Source organism: Drosophila subpulchrella, chromosome 2R (assembly GCF_014743375.2).
Source record: "Drosophila subpulchrella strain 33 F10 #4 breed RU33 chromosome 2R, RU_Dsub_v1.1 Primary Assembly, whole genome shotgun sequence".
NCBI classification, from domain to species: Eukaryota; Metazoa; Arthropoda; class Insecta; order Diptera; family Drosophilidae; genus Drosophila; species Drosophila subpulchrella.
In genome coordinates, this window is record NC_050611.1 from 13,722,393 (window position 1) to 13,741,697 (window position 19,305).

General features: G+C 44.1%; 1 protein-coding gene across 1 annotated transcript in view; it reads right to left on the minus strand.

Moving 5' to 3' along the window:
• Positions 1-18,233, minus strand: part of LOC119550311 — a 33,612-nt gene extending 15,379 nt beyond the window's left edge. The window contains exon 1 of the mRNA XM_037858912.1: positions 15,091-18,233. Within this exon, the coding sequence (XP_037714840.1) occupies positions 15,091-16,546 (1,456 nt within the window). The 5' untranslated portion in view covers positions 16,547-18,233. The remainder of the gene's footprint in view (positions 1-15,090) is intronic.
• Positions 18,234-19,305: the final 1,072 nt, after the last annotated feature.

Below are 19,305 nucleotides of genomic sequence, written 5' to 3' on the forward strand. Positions count from 1 at the left end.
TATGCATACGCGTACACTAACCGCATACGAAGAGTGAAAGAGAGGGGGCTATTGAGAGCGAAAGAGATGGGCATACACCAATTAAGTCACGGCAAAATGCGCGACGGAAATGTGAAGGAAACAAAGCTGGAGACCCATTTTTGGCCTTTTTTTCCTGTCTACATCATGTGGCATTCACTTCGCGGTGGCGCAAAGTACTCGCTTACAGTGCGCGACGAGGCTATAAAGCTCATTGAGAGAAAAAAAAGGCAAATATTTACCAAAGAAAATTTACGAAGTGAAGAATTATTCCCAAATACATTTTTTGGTTATAATGATAAATATTAAAAAATAGATTTTGAGTTATCTACTTTCTTTATATTTTTAATAACTTCTGTTTTTGTTTATTTTTTTATAAAGGACCAATTAGGATTATTCCAAAAATGTTTGAAGACTTGTATAATAATACACATCTTGATATTAATTTAAGTTAATTTATTCTCAATACATCAAGAAAATGTTAATTTATTAAGTAGTATATCATTCTCCAAGGTGGAGTTCCTTAGGCACCAACTTCAGAGATGGTTTTATACCCATTACCCGCACTGTAAAGCAACAACTTCTGTTGCGGTTGACATCCGCGAAGGCTTGAACCTCCGCGGGCAACAATGAGAAGGATAAAAGGCCACCTCGGCCCCATCCGCGACCTCGTCATTTCCGCTTCGCTTGACGCCTTGAATAAATGGGTGAGCTTTGCTGGCATTTTCTTGTTTTTTTTTTCCCCTTCTTATTTTAATTTTTTTCCAGGGGTGAAAAGGTTTTTTCAATTTTCCTCGGCTTTGCGGCACCTGTTGAGTGATGGCTGCGGCCCAACCAATTAATATCTAATTAAACCGAAACGAAGGCAGGCTTTTTGGTTATGTGACACAAATGCTCTTGGTAATCGCCCCCACCAATTGTGGCATTTGCAAAAGAGTTGCAGCGAAATCAGCTTAGTCTGTTGCGGTAATTGTCAGGTCAAATGGCACAGGAAGAAGCAAGGATAAACTGGAAATGCCACAAAAGGGGCAATCGAATAAGGCATGTCAATTGGAGGTGCACTAATGGGAAACAAGGATAACCGGGAGAGATTCAATCGAATTTCGAACGATGTATCTCGTTTGCTCTGCAATTCCCAGGGAAAAGGAACAATTTACTAATTGCCCAACGGGCAGTCGACTGTGAAAACGAAGTTGGGCTTGGCCACACTATCCAAACCAAGCCCCCCACACCCCACAATCGTCGTTTAACCCATAATTTCACACCCAGGCAATTGCTAATTGACAACCCACTAGAACTGGAACCCACAGACCACCCACCACCATTTCTATTCACTCTCAAGGACGTCTGCCTATGACGTCAGCCGCAATCCTCAGGGGTTTTCAAACTTGGCAATGGAGAGTCCACTGTTGGCCGTCATGGAAATTAACCAAAAAAAAAAAAAACCGGGGATATTTCAGAAGCACTTGCAAATTAAATTCAGGACTTGTCGGGATCATGCAATTTCTGGAATAAAAAGAAAAAATCCAGCGCCAGTGGCCTTGGCGCAAATCAAAGTAATTACAGGCGAGAGAGTGTGCCAAGTGGTCGGGCCACGCCCCTTTGAATGGGCGTTACTGGGGGGCACGACCCGTCGTCGCATTTTATTTATAACTGTAATGGTTATAATTTCGGGCCTGCGGTTGCTTTAATGATGATTATCGTGGTCGAAACCCCCCCCCCCCCCCTCCAGGCATTTGCGTCAGTATATCGACAGTGGCTGGCCACCGCCCTAACCCCCCGAATCCTTGGATCCTTGGACCTCTGGCTCCTTCACTGCGGCAATCAATGCCGCTCAATAATTTAAATTGCCCCCGCGACTGGGGCATGCCTCAAGTTATTTATACAAAATTCTAAATACATTTGGCGTTTATTTCCGGTCGGTGCGGTCGGTGGCACTCCGCTCTAATTTCCCGGGGCAGGCATTCCTGTTTGGCATACGTGTACGATGTACGTGTCCGACGCATTTGGCAAAACTACTTTTCGCAATTGTTTTCCTGGCATTGGTGGCCATAAAAATTTCATGTCTTCGCTACCGTTCCCATCCCTTTGCCAAAAGTCATGCGGCAAAACAAGACCCCGCCTTCAGGTGCTGGTGCTCCTAACTGGACATAAACATGTGCAAATCAACATAACTCGTGGAAGCCGTGGATTCCCGACTTTCCAACTTCCTAACTCCCAAGCTCCCAAACTCCCCAACTATCCAACAATCCGAACTCCTCGTTTTTGGCTGGCAGCTGGTGATGTGTTTGTTTGTTTACTTTGAAGTTTTTGCCTTGGCAATTTCTCGCAAATTGCAAACTGGGACAGGAATCTCGAAAGGATAGGTATAGGATTAGGGATCCTGGCGGCCACATGGCTCGGACTCTGCGGTGCACTGACAACATGTTTTGAACATATCACACTTTTCTATATGGAAAATTATTTATAACTTTTGACATTTTTAGTGCTTCGGTGCTGTGCGCGGGTTTTTGGGTTGTCGTAATCGGGGGGTTTACGTACTTTCCTCGAAAAGTTTGGCTTCACTTCTTCCACCCCCACCTTTTCTTCATTCGCCTTTCTCAAATTATTAATATTACGAATCCATTTTTTTTTTTTTTTGTAGGGGGGGATACCCACTGCTGGGCACGTAGTCCGCTTAGCTGCCGACTTTTCATTAACACCAAGACAATGGAGCTGGGAAAAGTTTCATTAAAATTGTTGTAGCTTTCTGTGGGGCTGGTCGAAAAGTTGCACTGTAATTTTCCACACAATTTTTATATTTTCTCCCCCCACTGCCTTTGGATTTGGAAGGAAAGTTTCTGCGCAGCTTCACTACGAGTGGCTAAAAATAGGCACCGAAATATATAAAAGTCGGGACGGAAAATGCGAACGAAGGCCGCTTAAACTTTTAAGGCAAGTTTATGCCTTGTTTGGGCGCTATGACAATAAAACTTTTGCTTTTTTTTCCCCCAGCCACGCAACTTACCTGCGCCCTTAATGCTTTTATTTATATTTACGATGAACTGAGAGTTTTTATTGTGAAATATACTCTACTCCGCACTTGGGGGGCGTAATGAAAAGTTTTGATTATGCTCAAATCCCCCCCAAAAAAAAAAAAGAAGAACAAGTATAGCTGAATCCTGGGCTCTACTTAGTTACTTAATTTCCGCGCGACATCCCCTAGTACTTGGCCAGGTCTCAGCCTTGGCATAGGGCTTCTCGGGGGTTAAAACAAAGAGAAATGAGGGGTATCTCTTGAGGGGCCGGGCGGGGGGGCCAAAGGTGCAGCCAAGATGTCGACTGTCAAATGACACAATGCCAGGGGAGTTCAGCCCCCGTTGACAGTTCCCAGACGGCAGCCACTTAAGTACCAAAGAGTGCGCACCTTTGGCAATATTAATAGCCAGGCCGGGGAAAGCGGGGAAAGGCCGGGAGAAAGGAAGCGCAGGACGAAGGACGAAGGAGTGCAGCAGACAAGTGCAGGCTTCCACCTTCAAAGGGGTGGCCTAAACGACGAGGGGTCGTCCTGGCAGCTCGGGCAGCCCCCAGATGAAGCTGAGCAACCCCAAGAGCAGCCAGGGCTTTTCATTAGCCTGCCAGCTCCATACAGCTCCATCCCCCACCGGTCTCCCCCATTTAATTTCCTGGCCAAACTCAATTTGAACTCTGACCTTAGCTGGATTTAGACTGCCGCACACCGCCGCCCGCCTTGGCATATTTTAGAAAACTGTCAAGCGTTGCAAATGGGTAAACAAGATGCTAACCGGCTGATATAGGCCACGACTAGGCAGCCAGTGACGGGAACTGTGACCAAAACCAGTGACTGAAAACTCTTGGTAATAGAAACAATAAGTAGACAAAATTCTGGGAAAATACTTGCACTGAACAAACACAGAGGACTTTGAAAAGAAATCCTATTACGGTGAAGGTATATTGTCAATACAGAGAGAAAACTGCATAAGATGTGTAAGAGGTAGAAAGCAAACCGAAGTGAAAGCTGTGAAAGTATAAAGACGGCAGCTCCTTGAAATAAATAACATAAAACATTTTTCGCAATAAAAGAAGGACAAGTACATCAATTTAGACAAAAAAAAACTTTAAATAAGCCTTCATAAATACAGCAAAATGAAATAAAACATAACTGATCCTTAAAACTCATTTCATTTGGTTAGATTTAATAGACCCAATAATATTTTATGTATTTATGGAATCCCAATTTTACCTCTCTACTTTTTGTTTTATTTACTTATTATATAAAAAAGAAGTGCTACTAGAAGTGCCATAAATAAAATCCCAACAAAAATCAAAGCCATTGCAAAATTTGAAAAATGTGTGCTTGAAACTTGAGTGACTGATAGGATAACAGCAATTTAAGCTCACAAAAAATGAGTAAAAACCAGATAACATTATTAAAATCAAAATAAAGTTATCAGCTTTAAGGCAATAAATCAATTGCATATTAAGCACTTTATTCCAACAGGCTTGGCAGCTTGAAAATTGAATAGAATTTTGTTAAGCCGATTGGCAAAGGCTTGTCATATATTTTACTAACTTTATAAGCCTTTAAGTGAAAGATATGGCTAGTAACCAGATTATATAAAACGGTCAGTGCTACAGTTTTCCAAATCACAGCAAGGATTTCGAGATTCCAGTACCAGTGAATGGAGAGCCAGCCCTAGCAGGATTCAAATGTCCCACGCTCACTTGTTTTCTAAACGGAGACAGGCCTCCTAACCCCAGTTCCGCCCCCTCATCGCCATTTGACCTCCTCAACCTCCCCACAACCCCCCCTTCCCACTGAGCTGCGGCCATTCATGGACATCGGTTCCATTCCGTTCCGAAACGGCTGGCTTTTGTTTCTCTGGCAGCTTTCGCACTGTAGCCACTGTCACAGCCAGGCCAAGTCCCATTCATGTGGCCAGAAGCAGCCGTCCAGCAGAAGTCCCACTTCTTACCCCAACTTGCCCCCCCCCCCCGAAACCCATTCACATTGTCATTCTGCCGTGTTTGTTTATGGCTTACGCAGTGGCTCAAGTGTTTGGGTCCTGTGTTTGCGTTTTGTTTAGTTTTTGATTGGAAAACAATGCTTCAGCCCGAATGAGTGGTTGTCCAGGCGGTCGGGTGATTTTCCAGGATGGGCTTCACTGATGCCCAAACTCGATTTGGCATCGTTATATATATTATAGAATTGGCCACGTCACTGGCGGGCCTAGAATAAATTATTTAGCTAGTGTCGCGCAAATTGAATTATGTAAGTAAGGGTCTGCCGAGCATTATTGGAGAAAGTGCGTATCGCCACTTTGTAGACCTCACAACCCCCATGGCACTCAAAGAAAACACTAGATCTTATTATTGAAAATCTGTGAGAAGAGGGGGGATTTAAATATAATGGTAAAAGGTATGCAGAAAACCAATTTAGCTATTTTTCCACTCTGCAGGATCATCCATCGCTTAATTGTGGCTGTATAGGATAAAAATAATACCACAAGAAAGTGTTGCTGTTGTCGAGATGCCGAGGTATATAGGTAGATGGTCTGTATATAGACAAACCACTGAACCAAAGCCAGGGCCTCGAGTATTTGCTCAGCCATGAACGGGGGATTTAAGTGTGGTCTTAAAAAGTACCCCACCTACGAGCCCTTCGGCTGATGATAAAGCCTTCCCCGAGCGATTTCTTCTGCAGGTCTGCTTCTTTTGTCAACTCACCTGCTTAATGTGAAGCGACAAGGACGGGCGATAAATTAAACATGAGAAATCTCCCGGAGCGGCGTATTATTTCTGGGGCTCGAAGTAAATTCAATTTGACATGGTGTGCATCCATTAGCAAAGTTCGTGGCTATATTTGGTCTACGCACACGACCCGCATTGACAGCCCGAGGTCATTTGGCGGAGTCACCTACTGGCATATTAATGCAGAAACTTGCGAATGGCAATGGCCAAGATTGCTGCGACTTGTGCGGTTTCTGCTGGCTCGGCCTTTCCCGGAGTATAAATCTTATTTAATTGCAAACCAGCTGTCAATTTCAACTAAAGCCCTCCACCGCCGGCGTGGGAAATCGGGCGGTGACAGAGCCTGACATTTATTCGCCAGCCGCTGTGGTCTGGATTAAGCTTTTCAGCTAGATTTATTCGAGCTTAAAGATCTCGCCAGCTGGCTTCGTTAGCGGTCCGCTGGCCATGGAAATTATCTCAGCAGCATTTATTTGTCCACTATGGCCAAAGGTCAACTTGATTTGACCCCCTTGTTTTTCAGGAAGAGGAAGTCCCCCTCTCACTCTCTGGGAAAACAATGGCTTTTCCTCTCGATTTTATTTATTTCCCGGTATTTTCTGCTGCCCGACAGGTGTGGCTCCAGGTTTTCTCTAGGTCTGCGGCGGGCAACAAGTGTTGGCCTGGCATTTTCCATCCCCGCATTTTTCACCTGGCAATTTTCATCGTTTCCAACCAGCTTTTTCCGGCAACTGTTTGCCTTGCTTTCTGCCACCTGGCTGTCGGATACTTAAATATTCTACACGCAGCCGAAAATACTGAAACATATTTCTTTAAAAACGTACTAGCCTTTGAGTAGTTTGTAATTTATCTACTAGCCTCTTCTGATTTTAATTCGAGAAATTCCTTCGAATTCGTCTTAAGCAAACAAATAACAATTCAAATCAATATTATTATATCGTTTAAACCTTTATAGGAAATAGTATAAGTAAATACTTTTCTCTTAAAAATCTACTTTTAAACTTACTTTTAAACCGATTAATAGGATATAAATAACTTATTTTATCTTTTCAAAAAATTCATAATAAATTTTATATATCTTATATAAAGAATCTGCTTTTGTCGTGGCCTCAAACTCTTCCTCTCTCTTTGTACTTAATTTTTCTCAGTGCATATACTGAGGACAGAGAGAAATGTACCAGCACACACGTTGCGAAAACGATGGCGGCAGAAGCCAATGATTGATGGAAAAGTATCAGCAGGTTTTTGCTTCTTAGCTGGGGCAGCAAAATAATATCTTTCTTGATGTCTTTCAGACAAATTGCTTGTGAATTAAAATAAACAAAAACCCCGCATAAATATTGCATAATTTCGGACCTGAACCCAGAACCTAACCCAAACCAATCCACTTATTACACGACAATGACGATGATTATGCGGAAATTGGGGGGCGGCCAGATCGATGAGCTGGGAAAAGGTCAGCCGGCGGCGTTTTTGGGAAGAAAAGCCCCAGCTTTCTCCGCTCTGATTCTGCACTCTGCGGCAGCTTTGAGGAGATGGTGTGCTCCAGTATCCAAGTATCCCAGGACCCAGAACCCAGTATCCTGGGAGGAAACCCCTTCTAGACCGTCGGAGCTCCTGCTAAATTATGCATGCAGCTGTGTGAGTGCCAGCCTCATTATGCACGGCTGCTGCGAGTTGCCGGCCCGGAAGCCTTTAAGTAGGCAGCTCCCAAAACCCCTAGTCCCTCTAACCCCATTCCCCCATTCCCCGACCCCCCCAATACCCCAATCCCCCGACCTGGCCAAGAGCTCTCCGCTTTCTTTGCTACTTTTCCAGTGCTTTTTCCACTTTTTTAATTTCAGTTTTTAGTTCTGCCATGCATGCGACATGCTGAAGTGATGCAGCCCAGCACCTTAAAGTAGGCCCTGCTGATGCGGTGCTGTCGGCTTAAATAAGCCATAATTTGCATTAGCATGACTATGCACTTGGCCACAGTGATGCCTCCTATAAGTAGGTACATATACACATACAGAAAGTCCTCGTCCCCCCTTGCCTGCTCCAGTTTTCACTGTTCGGTGGTCTGTGGATTTTTATTGCGTTTGATTTCCATGACCTGTGACGCACATGGAACACATCCACTATCCCCACTTTCCTCGGGCGGAGTCCCCATCAAAAAAACTGGCGGCATATGTCATTCCTGTGTGTGCGCACTTGAGAACTCTGCCAGTCTGCCAGCCAAATTTGTATCCTCGCAATTGTTCTTGGACTCTTTTTGGGTTCGCCACCCAATCCCATGCCCATTCCCATTTGGCATTTTCAAGGACACGGACGACTGCGTATCTGCGTAGTTCAGAGTCCTGGGAGGTCGCACCCAACTCTTTTGGTGATGAACGAGGGACAAGGTTCCTTAAATATGGTTTCTTTACTCAATAAAAAGTTAGGACTTCTCTTTTTTATAGAACAAAAATAAAAATGTAGATAAATAGTTTCTTTTCTATGTACATTCATGGCTAGCATAGCCATTTTTGATCAAATATTTTAATCGTCTGATTTAATAAAATCCGAAAAACATTTTAGTTAATTTTACAGAACACTCTTTGGAGTTTGTAATAGGGCATCGCCCACACCTGTGTTGCTAATAAATATTTTGATAAATTAATTTTGTTTCCCACACTTTTTTGCTTGTTCCCACGATAACTTCAGCTTCAGGTATAGATTTTCATTCACAAATCCGGTGGGTGACATGCGTCATTTACCAATGACGACGTGACGATAGACCCAACACAGAACTCAGGTTCATGGTATCAATATACAAATAAATAGGGTATAATTAAATTGCAATTTGCGTGGATGCCCCAGGGGCTTAAAATATTATTAAAAGCAAGGATGGCATGTTCGTGTGATGACGAGGTATGTACGTATCTTCTTTAAAAAATATATCCCACAAACCTTTTCAATTATATTTATACTACGACTTTCGATTTATCTTATTTTAAATACATATAAGTAACGTTTAAGGGTAGCCAATAAAAAAGATATTAATCAAATGCAAAACAGCCGAATAAGGATATGTAGGCTTCCGCTTACTTATGCTATTCCACTTCTAAATATACACATCTAAGAATATACACATCTAAGTATAACCAGTAAATAAGCCATTATTCATAAGCCAAGCAGGCCAATTACGTGGAGCTGCTAACACTTGGTTAATTTTCCGCTCACTTGGAGCTAAAACAATGGCAGGGGAAGCTGGTGGGGGAATCTGGAATCTGGTTAGGGAACTGCCTTCGTCCTGCGTCCTGCCTGCTCTCCTTCTCTTTGGGACCCCCTCCACTCTACTACTCACATATTCCGCAATTCATTCATAAATTCCGCGTCAGCTCACAACTCATTAAGCACGCCGGGGATACAACAAGGATGCCATACCTACTATGCCACAACTACCCGCACTTCCTTGCCAGCCGCCTCCTGATTGCATTGCATCATCTTTTGTGGCTGAGGACTTGCTCTCTCTGTGTCTCTGTCTCTACCTCTGCCTCTCTCTAGCCCCTTTGGGTAAATATATCATAAGCAAAAAGTCCTTGACGCTTCATTGACTAAAAAATTCTAGCACAAACACAGGACATACCCACACACACACACTCTCCCGCGATTACTCAGCCACATTTATTTGCCGAAGAGTTTTACTGGTTTTTCTGTTTTTCTTTCCGCTCTTCATTACGGATGACTAAGAGCTGACTGGCCAAATAGGATATACCATATATACTATATATATATATGTCTTATTATAGATTTTGGCCAACAATCTCCGCCTTGGTGTGGTTCATTATTGCCCCATAGTTGATACTATATTTCGCCATGTTTATTCAGCAGCATGCCACAATCCTTTAGCCACTCTGCCCGGAGATTCATACAGTGCTCGCCTCTATATAGATGTAGATATAATATATGGGATGTGGGCATAAGTATGGATATAAGTATAAGTATAAGTGTGTCAGTCTCTCGGATCCCAGACGACCGTTCTGTGACGCAAGAAGAAAGCAAAACTTTGGCTGGCTTTTGGGCTGCTGTCGTCAAACTGGCTGAATGAGCCACCATCACGCACACTCTCACCCAGACAATTGGCCTGCTCAATGGCCGCGTAGACCCCTCTTCGCGCCCCCGAGCCCCCCGTTTCGACGCCCCTCTTCCCGGGCTTACGCTAATGTAAATATTTTCCCCCCAGCTTCGTTGTTGTCGTGTGCCACAATTATATATGCAGGCCCGGTCCGAAGGATGGGGCTATTCTATGGGTTCTAAAGCTGTAAAATCCCCCCACCATCTGACTAAATGGCAAACTGACTGGCTGACTAACTGGCTGACTGACTAACTGACTGACTGACTAACTGACTGACTGGATGCTGGCGATGATGTCATTGTTTATTGATTCATCTACTGGCCGGCCAGCCTCGCTGTCCACTTCCAGCACGTTTCTGTTTATTTTTGGCCAGTGCATTAAGTCAAAAGGCTAATTTGCCGGGCCGAAACGGTCTGGGCCCGAAACTGTGTCCACCTCATTAACAAATTCAGTGTGTGGGCGTGACCGGGGCGTTATTGCTTCCAGTTCATTTGGTCGCCTGCAATGCAAACGGGGGTTTGCCCCGTAATTAGCCATCGGCCAGGTTCTGGATTTAAAGCCCAAAATGCTGGATGGTTCGGCGTAATAACGTGACAAAATTGGCGGCGAGAGTATTTTAGGCGCCTCCAGAAAATGTCAAAAGTGTGCCCTGCCATTGGCATTGATGTGCCAAAAAAAATCTGAATAGGTCAAAGGGCAGGCTGCGTGTACGCAATAAGGGAGTCCCCAAAAAGGCTAAAAGTCCACAGAACTTGTATGTCAAAATTCCACAGACTTGACGTATCTTTACGATGCTCAAAATAAAATTAAAGTTAAGAGTTGGCATAGCTTTTAAGTAAAAATTCTATAGACCTAAAGTATCTTTAGGATACCTAAAATTTTATATGTAAATACTAAGGTTTCAATACAACATTTCCCTTTAGTAACATAGTTACTTTAATTACTAAATTAAAGTTATAAGTTCACATAGCTTTTTCTTAAAAGTTCTATAGACTAGGAGTATCTTTAGGATACCTATAATATTATATGAAATAACTATGGTTCATTTGCAACATTTCTCTATAGTTACATAATTACTTTAATTAAGTGTTTACACACCCAAGCTGTTGTTTGGAATAAACTAAATAAGTGAACAAAACCGAATGTCCGACACATTTAATTTAGTTTAATAATATTTGCTTTTGATATACAGGTAGATAGGTACAACATTTATTTTATTTATCGATAAAATCAGTCTACTGAAATATTGGGGAAAAAATGTATTTATATGCGCCCTATTTTAATAAAAAAGCTATGAAGCTTATATTTTCACAAATAATAAAAATGTTTTTGCAACCCCATGGATCAATAAAAATCCGTATGCCTTACAAAATAGTAAAAAGGGCTGCCATGGAGATCAACCAATCTGTCGGCGAAAAAAACCCAGTGTTTGCCCAATTTGTCCGATCTTTCGCTGCTGCCCCAAGTGTCCTGAAAATCGACCATTTGCATATCCATGCCCGATTATGGGGGCACACAGCCACCAGAAGTGAAGGGAGGCGGAACCCACAAGTTGCGGCAGACAACCTGTCGCTGTGGTAAAATTTTCCATCCGCTCGGCTGCAGCCGCAACACGCACATGACGCGGAAAATGGAAAAAGGTCGAGGTTGGCCACTGATACCAGGGCACATAGACAGTCGGACAGACCGACAGACTGATGGACGCATCTCCAATATCCATTTCCAACTAATTTGCGTAATATTTGACAGGAGCGAGGGGCGGGGAAGGAGCCATCGATGAGGAAGGACCGCCGTCCGCACAAATCGATGATCTTCCCGCCGCCAAGTGGCCACTTGAGGACCGAGCGGTCCTCAAATTACAAATTAAATCAACCGCCAGCGTATGAAAATGTTAGTTTGAGTGTGAAGGAAAACTAAAGGCGTGCGCACACGCACTCACACTCACACACTCGCATACACACACTCGCACAACCAGGACATAGGCGTGGGCGTGGGAGCAAGGACTTGTCAAACGGAGGCGTCCTGTCCGGTCGCTTAGGACCCCCGGGGTGTTGTTACTAAATTAGCTGGAAACCGGACCAGCAGATCGTAAATTGTGAACGCGTTTTAATGATGTCAAGTTGTAAACGCAGCCGCAGGTTTCCCGGGAAAATGTGTGATGGCTTTTTTCCTACTTTTTTTCGGGAGCGTTTTCCTTTACAATTTCGGCACAGAAGCAAACTCTTTGGGTCATTAGGGACCGAATTAGGACTTTATGTGATGTGACTACTCAGAAAAAATTGTGTCACGATTTTAGGAATTTTTCTTCAAAGTAATAACAATAATTCCTAAGAAGATATTAGATTATTAGTATAAGCTCAAACATTTTATGTTCAAGCTATAAATGAGAACTATCTTGAATTAAAACATCAAATCAAAATATCAAAGTTAAGGAGCTTCTTTTTACCGTAAAATCAATTTTTTCAAGGAAGAACACATATTATAAGTTTTAAATAAAACATTTTATTCTCAAGCTGAAAATAAGAACCATCTTAAAATAAAATATTTATTAAAAAACGAATACCTTTTTTAGTTTTAATAACTTTATGTATTTGAAAACTAAAACAGATCACTTTAAGACACAATCGTTTTAATAAATTTAAGTTATATAATTATAAATAGGAACTGGAAAATAGGGCCCATATTATAGTTATAAAAGTTTTTTATTTTTCCTTGTGAAAACATTTTAAATTTCTTTTTAAGATATAGATCCCTAGCTTCTACTGTAATATTAAATGTGAATTGGATTCGAGGAACCTGTTTTATATTTATAATCACTTTTTTTTTTTTTCAATATGAAAACTTTTTAAAATCCTTCCCTAATTATAGATCACACACCTTATCCCTAGCTACCGTTTTTTCGTTTTTGGCAACATATGTGTGGCTTTGAGGGCACTCTTCATCCGCATAATTGTTTTTCAGTGTAAACACTTAGAGGACAATTGTAGTTTTCCCAACTATCCCACCGCCAGGGAAAGTGTGAAGTGAGGAGCGGCGGGTGGCGAGCGTTGACGTTTTCACAGCTGACACTTGATGACGTTATGCGGAAATAAACAAACACACATACGCAGGCAGAAATGTGGGAAAGCGGAGCTGCTGGCAAGGAAAAATTTCAAATACTAAAATGCGAAAGTGAGAGGGAGAAGGATAAAGAAGACAGCGACAGCCATAACAATGAGGAAAATTGTGCAAACATGCGCATAAAATGAAAACTCATTGATTGCCTCATATTGAATTTTCGCCACATCTCTCAATCTGCAGAAACCTTGCCAAATCAATTGTTCAAAGATGGCCAATTCCGCAGGGAAAAGGGAGGAAAGTGACAGAGCCAGGAAGCTACAGACAATCAACTAATCCAATTTAGTTTAATTGGCTAATCTGTGCCCGGGAAATTTCTACTCCTTTGTTTCACTTTAAGTTTAGCCCCCTGTGTGCACAAACGTTAATTGAAAATAACAATAACAAAATAACATAAAAGCAAAGAACTTTCCAAGTAAAGATAAGAACAAAGAAATATGTTAATCTAAGGTTGTTTCATAAAGAGTTTTGAATTTTACAGAATTAAAAGGGAAGAGCTATAAACAATGTGTTATAAGCAAACAATAAGGCGTTAAAATACGTTAACTTATAAACAGCATTTATTCAAATTGAATTAGAAATGACTAGTATGTTTTTTTTACCAATTAAAGAGACTGTCTCTGGAGAATAAACTGAATTGTGACTTTTCATAGGATACAAATGGAAAATCCAAGCTGGCAGATAAGTTATGCTCTGGCCATCCTGCGCCTTTGTTTTCTGGGCAGGCCAGCAATGAAATCGCATTTAGCTCACGGCCATAACAATGTCGCCATTAAACTTGAAAGTGTTAATTAAAAATTAAAATTGATTGTCCCGCAGGACCAGCAGCAGCAGACCATAGACCATGGCAGTCATCTTCCGCCGGTTCCAATCCTGGCCAACTTTCTCTAAGCGCATTCCGTATTCATGGCGACCATCAAAACTTATTGTAAAGTAATTTAGCCAGCCAAGTGATTAACAACGGCCCAAAAACGGAGGAAAGCCAAGGACGAACTTCCCCGCACTGCCCCATTCCATCTGTAATCCTCGGACCAATTTGCTAAATGCAATGGCCAAAAATAACGGGCTGAAAAGTTGGCCAAACTACCGAAAATAGCTGCAAAAACTTTTCCGCTTTGGCCATTGTTGACAAATGATTTAGTGACAATCTATTAAACGCCGGATGATTGATGATTGATGAGCCGGTCGCCCACGAACCGGCTAAAAGGATTAAATTGCCCGGCCGAAGTGCACCGTCTTGGATCATGAAATATGCAGGACTTGGCCGGGAATAATAAGACCGACCAAACGGCCGTAATGAAACGGGTAAATACGCCTAGGTATACGCGTTTATAACTGCCGCAAAATAAATATGGACGGAAATAGACCGATTATGGCTTGTCCTTGGGGTCCTGGCCCATTTGGTTCGGGGGCTTCGAACCGAAAAAACTAAAATGGGTACATGTATACGAGAGGGTCAAGTGCCGGTTCCACTCGATTCGACTCGAACAAAATTAACGCGACATGAAACGCAGAGATATTGGAAAGATATTGACCAACTATTGGGAACAAATGTTGTCTTCCTAACCCTCTAACACGCATTTCTAAATTAACCATGACTGAGTAATTATAGTACACTGGACTTTTTAATATATATATTAATATTTAATACATATAAGTTCATTTTGGAAGGCATTTTATAACGGTCAGGTGTTATTTTAGGATTAGTAATATAGTTATAAACCCTGTAAACCTATTAGATTAAACCCCACTTTCTCACTTAACTTAAATAATTCAAGCTTTGCTTTCTTTTTTAGAACTAAACATCTATTTTCTGTTTAAAAGTTTCATATTCTATTTTGGGATTCCAAAGTTTCCGATCATTAAATAAATTGCAGTCGCAGTACGTGAATATAATGTGAGGTGAAAGTTCTGGGCTTTCGTGCTGCGCTTAAGGGAATTACGGCGTTAAGTGGAGGTTCGATTGGATCGAATTAATGCCAGACAGCCGGCAAAAGGTCACAGGTGAAACAGACCGATGATTGGTTCCATCGATTGCCACGGGGGCAAACCCTATAACCTATCCCCCATTTCTAAAAAGTACTATATATGCATCTGAAACTCACCGATTTGTGGCACATCGTACTGCCGTTGACCGCGGGCGGTGCGCAGCATCAGCTGGCTGGCTATGCTGTGGGAGATGGGTGGCTGCGCGGAGTAGCCGCCTCCTGGCGATCCCACGGATCCCGCTGATCCCGATCCGGATCGCTTGTGGCTGGGATCCTTTTTGTCCAGCTGCTGCTCCGCCTGCTGCTTAGGATTTCCATCGCCGCTCGCTTGTTTGCCATTGGAGCTGGAGCCTGAGGTGGATGCACTGCCTCCTAGTGGCTCATTATGGGGCTTCTCGGTATCCTTGGAGCCGGAGCGACTCGATGGCTTCAGGTGCTTGCTGGCCGTGGCCTCTGAGTTGGCCGATAGCGATAGTTTGCCACTCCGTTGCGGCTTGAAGTGCTGGGCGAAGATCTGGCGCTGCAGCTGCTTCTCCGCCTCGGGATTATGCGCAACTCCCTGCCCGTTTCGCTTCCTGGCCCACTTTTGCTGCACCCTTATGTTGTAGTTACCCGGGTTGTGCATCTTGCCGGCGGAGTGCGTCCCCTTGTAGGGGGCATCCCGCTGCTCTTGCTCCTGCTCAAAGAGCTGTTGCAGGGAGTCGGGAGCGGCCAGCTCCAGCTGCTCCAGCGTGCGGTAGGGATTCTCTGGGAGTGGCTCCTCCTCCAGGCCGTGATACTGGTAGGCATCCAGTTCCCGCAGCAGCTCATCCTCGCCCAAGTGCGGCTCCTGTTCCGGCTCCAGCTCCGAGAAGTCGTCGAAGTCGCCGAAGGAGTGCAACGGTTCGTACATCGCCTCCGCCGGCTCTTCCCTCTCCGCCGGCTGCACCACTCGGCCGTAGTATTTCACCGGCCTGTTGTCCACATCCCGCAGCTGGTCGTAATCCTGCTCCAGGCTGATCGGAGTGGGCGGCTGCTTCTGGACATTGCCAAAGATGTAGCCCCTGGCGGCCTGCTGCAGCAGGGCGGGATAGTCGCCCACGTCCAGCTCCTCGCTGGGCTGCATCTGTATCCGGCCGGCGATGAAGGGATGGCCGCGATGATGGCTGCCCGCCGGCGGCGGGGCTTGTTGCTCCGCCGTCTGCTTGGCGCGGGCCAGGAGCATCAGACGCTCCCGCTCCAGCTGGGCCATGTCCGCTATCTCCTTGTTCAGCCGCACGGTGGTGGCATCGAAGGCGGCCGCCGCGGCAGACCGGTGGCCATGGGACGAGGATGCGGATAGGGAACCACCGCCCGGCGGAGATCCTCCGGGATGCTGCTGGTGCTGCTGCTGCTGCGAGGGAGCCGTCTGCCAGGCGGCGGACACTCCCGTCGAGGGTCCCAGCGGCTGGCTGGGCACCTGGCCCGCCTTGGCCGCCTCGCCCAGGGACTTCTCGTTGCCATTGCCGTTTCCGTTTCCGCTCAGGTGGAGGGCATAGAGGCCGCCCTGGATGAGCAGGACGCAGAAGAGCGTCTGGGCCAGCGAGCAGAACATTTTCCGTTTGTTGGTCTGGCGCAGCTTCTCGATTAGACGGCTTATCTTGACGGTTCTGGGTGGGTATACCAGGGGGGGGGTAGGAAAGAAATCTATTCGCGGGGTGGGTGGTGATAGTCTGGTGGCAGGTGGTGTCTTAGGGGCTGGTGGTGGTGGTGGTGGTGGTGGGGGAAAGTCCCGACTTTAAGATTGTTTCTCTATATGGGATTTCGATGCTTTTCGGCCTGGGCCTTTAGGCCCCACACCGCTGACCAACACTGTGCCGGCCTAAGCCTGGCATTGCACAACACTGGCCGATACCGGAGCAGTTTTCCGAGCTTTTTCCCACTTTTTCCGGTTTTTCTGGCTGCCTTTCAACGGCCCTTTCTTGTCACTGGTGTTTTTTTTTTGCCCCCGTCTTTCGTCGCCCTTTGTTGCCCTGCTGCCAAGTTTGTTTTGCGTTAAGCTGTGAAGTTCTGCAGCCTTAGACAAAATCAATAATCAATTGTCTACTCTGGCCAGGGAGTTTGGGTTCCGCTTGGGTAGGTGAAGTCGGAGCGTAGGTATAGGTATGGGTTCTTATATGGGTATAGGTATATGGCCGTTTGAACCTGGTTGTTGGCCTCTGACAACAACTAGTTGCTGTCTTCCGTCGGCTTTTCGGTTAGCAGTTCCAGTTCTTTCGGGTTTTGATTTAACTTTTTTACGTTGGTAGGCCTTTAATATAGCTTTTCCACACTGGCCAGTCGTTCGTTTATATATTTTTTAGTAAGCTTATTAGTTAGTTTTTCCACGGCACTTTGGTTTTCCTCTTTCGTTTGTTTGAGCTGCTCTCTTATACTTTTTTGTTAAAATGCAAAGAATATTTATGTTGTATAATTTGTATATTTTTATAAGCAGTTGAACAAATATTTTGTTTTTTGTTATTAATATTTTTTAAGGAACTTTTAGCACTTATTTCGTGTTTAGCTCTCTCAGCTTGCGGCACTTAGTTTTTTTTTTTTTGGGGATTGTGGTTGGATAACTTTTGCACACGAGTCACTGCACTTGAATGGATGAATATATCTTGGGATATTTTTTCGAAAATATTGTTTTGGGTTTCTTGGGAATAATAATGCTTTGTTTAGCTTTCTTTTTGCGTTATTATTATTTTGTGATGAAAACTTTCCCTTGTTTTGGGTGAGTGTGAGTGGTGTTTTGTGGACTAGCTTTGCTTCTAGTGGTATATTCTTTTTTTCGGCTGCCTCCAAGAGTGTTCCGCACGTTTGAACCGACGAGCAAGGACTCGTCGTGTCGTCTCAGCAGGATTTGCCTGTTTGTCTGCCTTTTGCTTGGCCGCCTGACGCGTGTCCCTCTGCCGCTGCCGGCGTCGCAGTCGCTGCCTCGGCCGACGTCGCTGCCTCTCCTCAAGGCGTTTCGGATTTCCACTTTATGGTAGTCGTAGTCGTAGTCGCAGTCGTACTCGCACTCGTACACCCACTTCCTTCGCGCCCCGCCTCGAATTTCACTGCTCGGCGAACTGGCTGCTGGGTCCTCTACGCTCTACGCTCTCACTCTCTCTCTCTCTCACTGTCTCCACTCCCCTGCTCCTGCTTTCTTTACTTTCTCCTCCTGCTCCTGTTCCCGCTTCTGGTTCTGGTTCTTCCTCTTCGCTTCTGGGCTTCAGCTTCAGCTCCAGCTCCAGCTCGTGCTCTCGGTCAGCGGGAAAAAGTCGAGCTCGAAACGACTGTTCGCTCTATACTGAGCACTACGCCCGCTCAACCACTTGTTTTCAACCAGCCTCATGTGTAGAGTTTTTCCCGAAGTCTAACGGGAACGGAGAAAGCGAGCGAGAGAGAGAGAAAGCGAAACAGAGAGAGAGAGTGTGCCTGATCCTGCGCACTTGGTTACCGTTACCGGCTTCAGCGACACCCAGTTTCCCATTTCCCAGCCGCCATATGATTTGCGGTCGCCTCTTTGCGTGGGTTGCACGGCCTCGGCATCGGAATCCTTCGTCCTGGCGGGGCATTTCCCCAGTTCGATTCGAGTTGGGTAATCCCATTTGGCTGTCATCAGCTGAGGCTCCCCTAATCCCAAATACCCACCAATCACTAAATGCACTTTTCACTGGTTTATCCCGAGATTGTTGTGCTTTCCGGGGAAATTAAGTGAGTTCGCAACTTGGGTTAGTCCCGAGATAAGAATTGTGATTTAATTAGAGGACACCTTATGGGAACTTTACCGAAGTCATTCGTCAAAAGGAAACCAAGCCACTACTGGCTTTGTAGATTGTGGAAATATACTGCGTCACTTTTTTACATATTTATCATTCAGTTAAAGTATAACTTGGCCACATTTTAAGGATTTTGGAGTGCAAGCGCAGTTTCAAAATTTTAAAGTACTACGATTAAAATATATATATATATATATATTAGCTCCTTTTGTATCATTCAGCGATATAAAGATTTCAAGTGCAAATTGGCTTTATCTTAATAGAAAGGAAATTGTATTTTCATGTCTCCAGGATTATTATAGCATTTAAAAATACCTATACTGAAAAAGTCGTTTTCCAACAATAATATTGAAGACTAAATCGTTAAGTCGCTATAATATTTAAACGGTAGCTAGGCAAGAGGAACCCCGAATGGGGCTCGACTCGATTCGAACTATCGTATTATGAAATCCAAACCGGTTCGTTTTTCGTGTTGCGCTATGTAATCCAATGATGTTTAGGATGTTATATGTATATAAAATTATAATTAAAAAAAAAAAAATTTTTACATATTTTAAAAAAGTGTTAC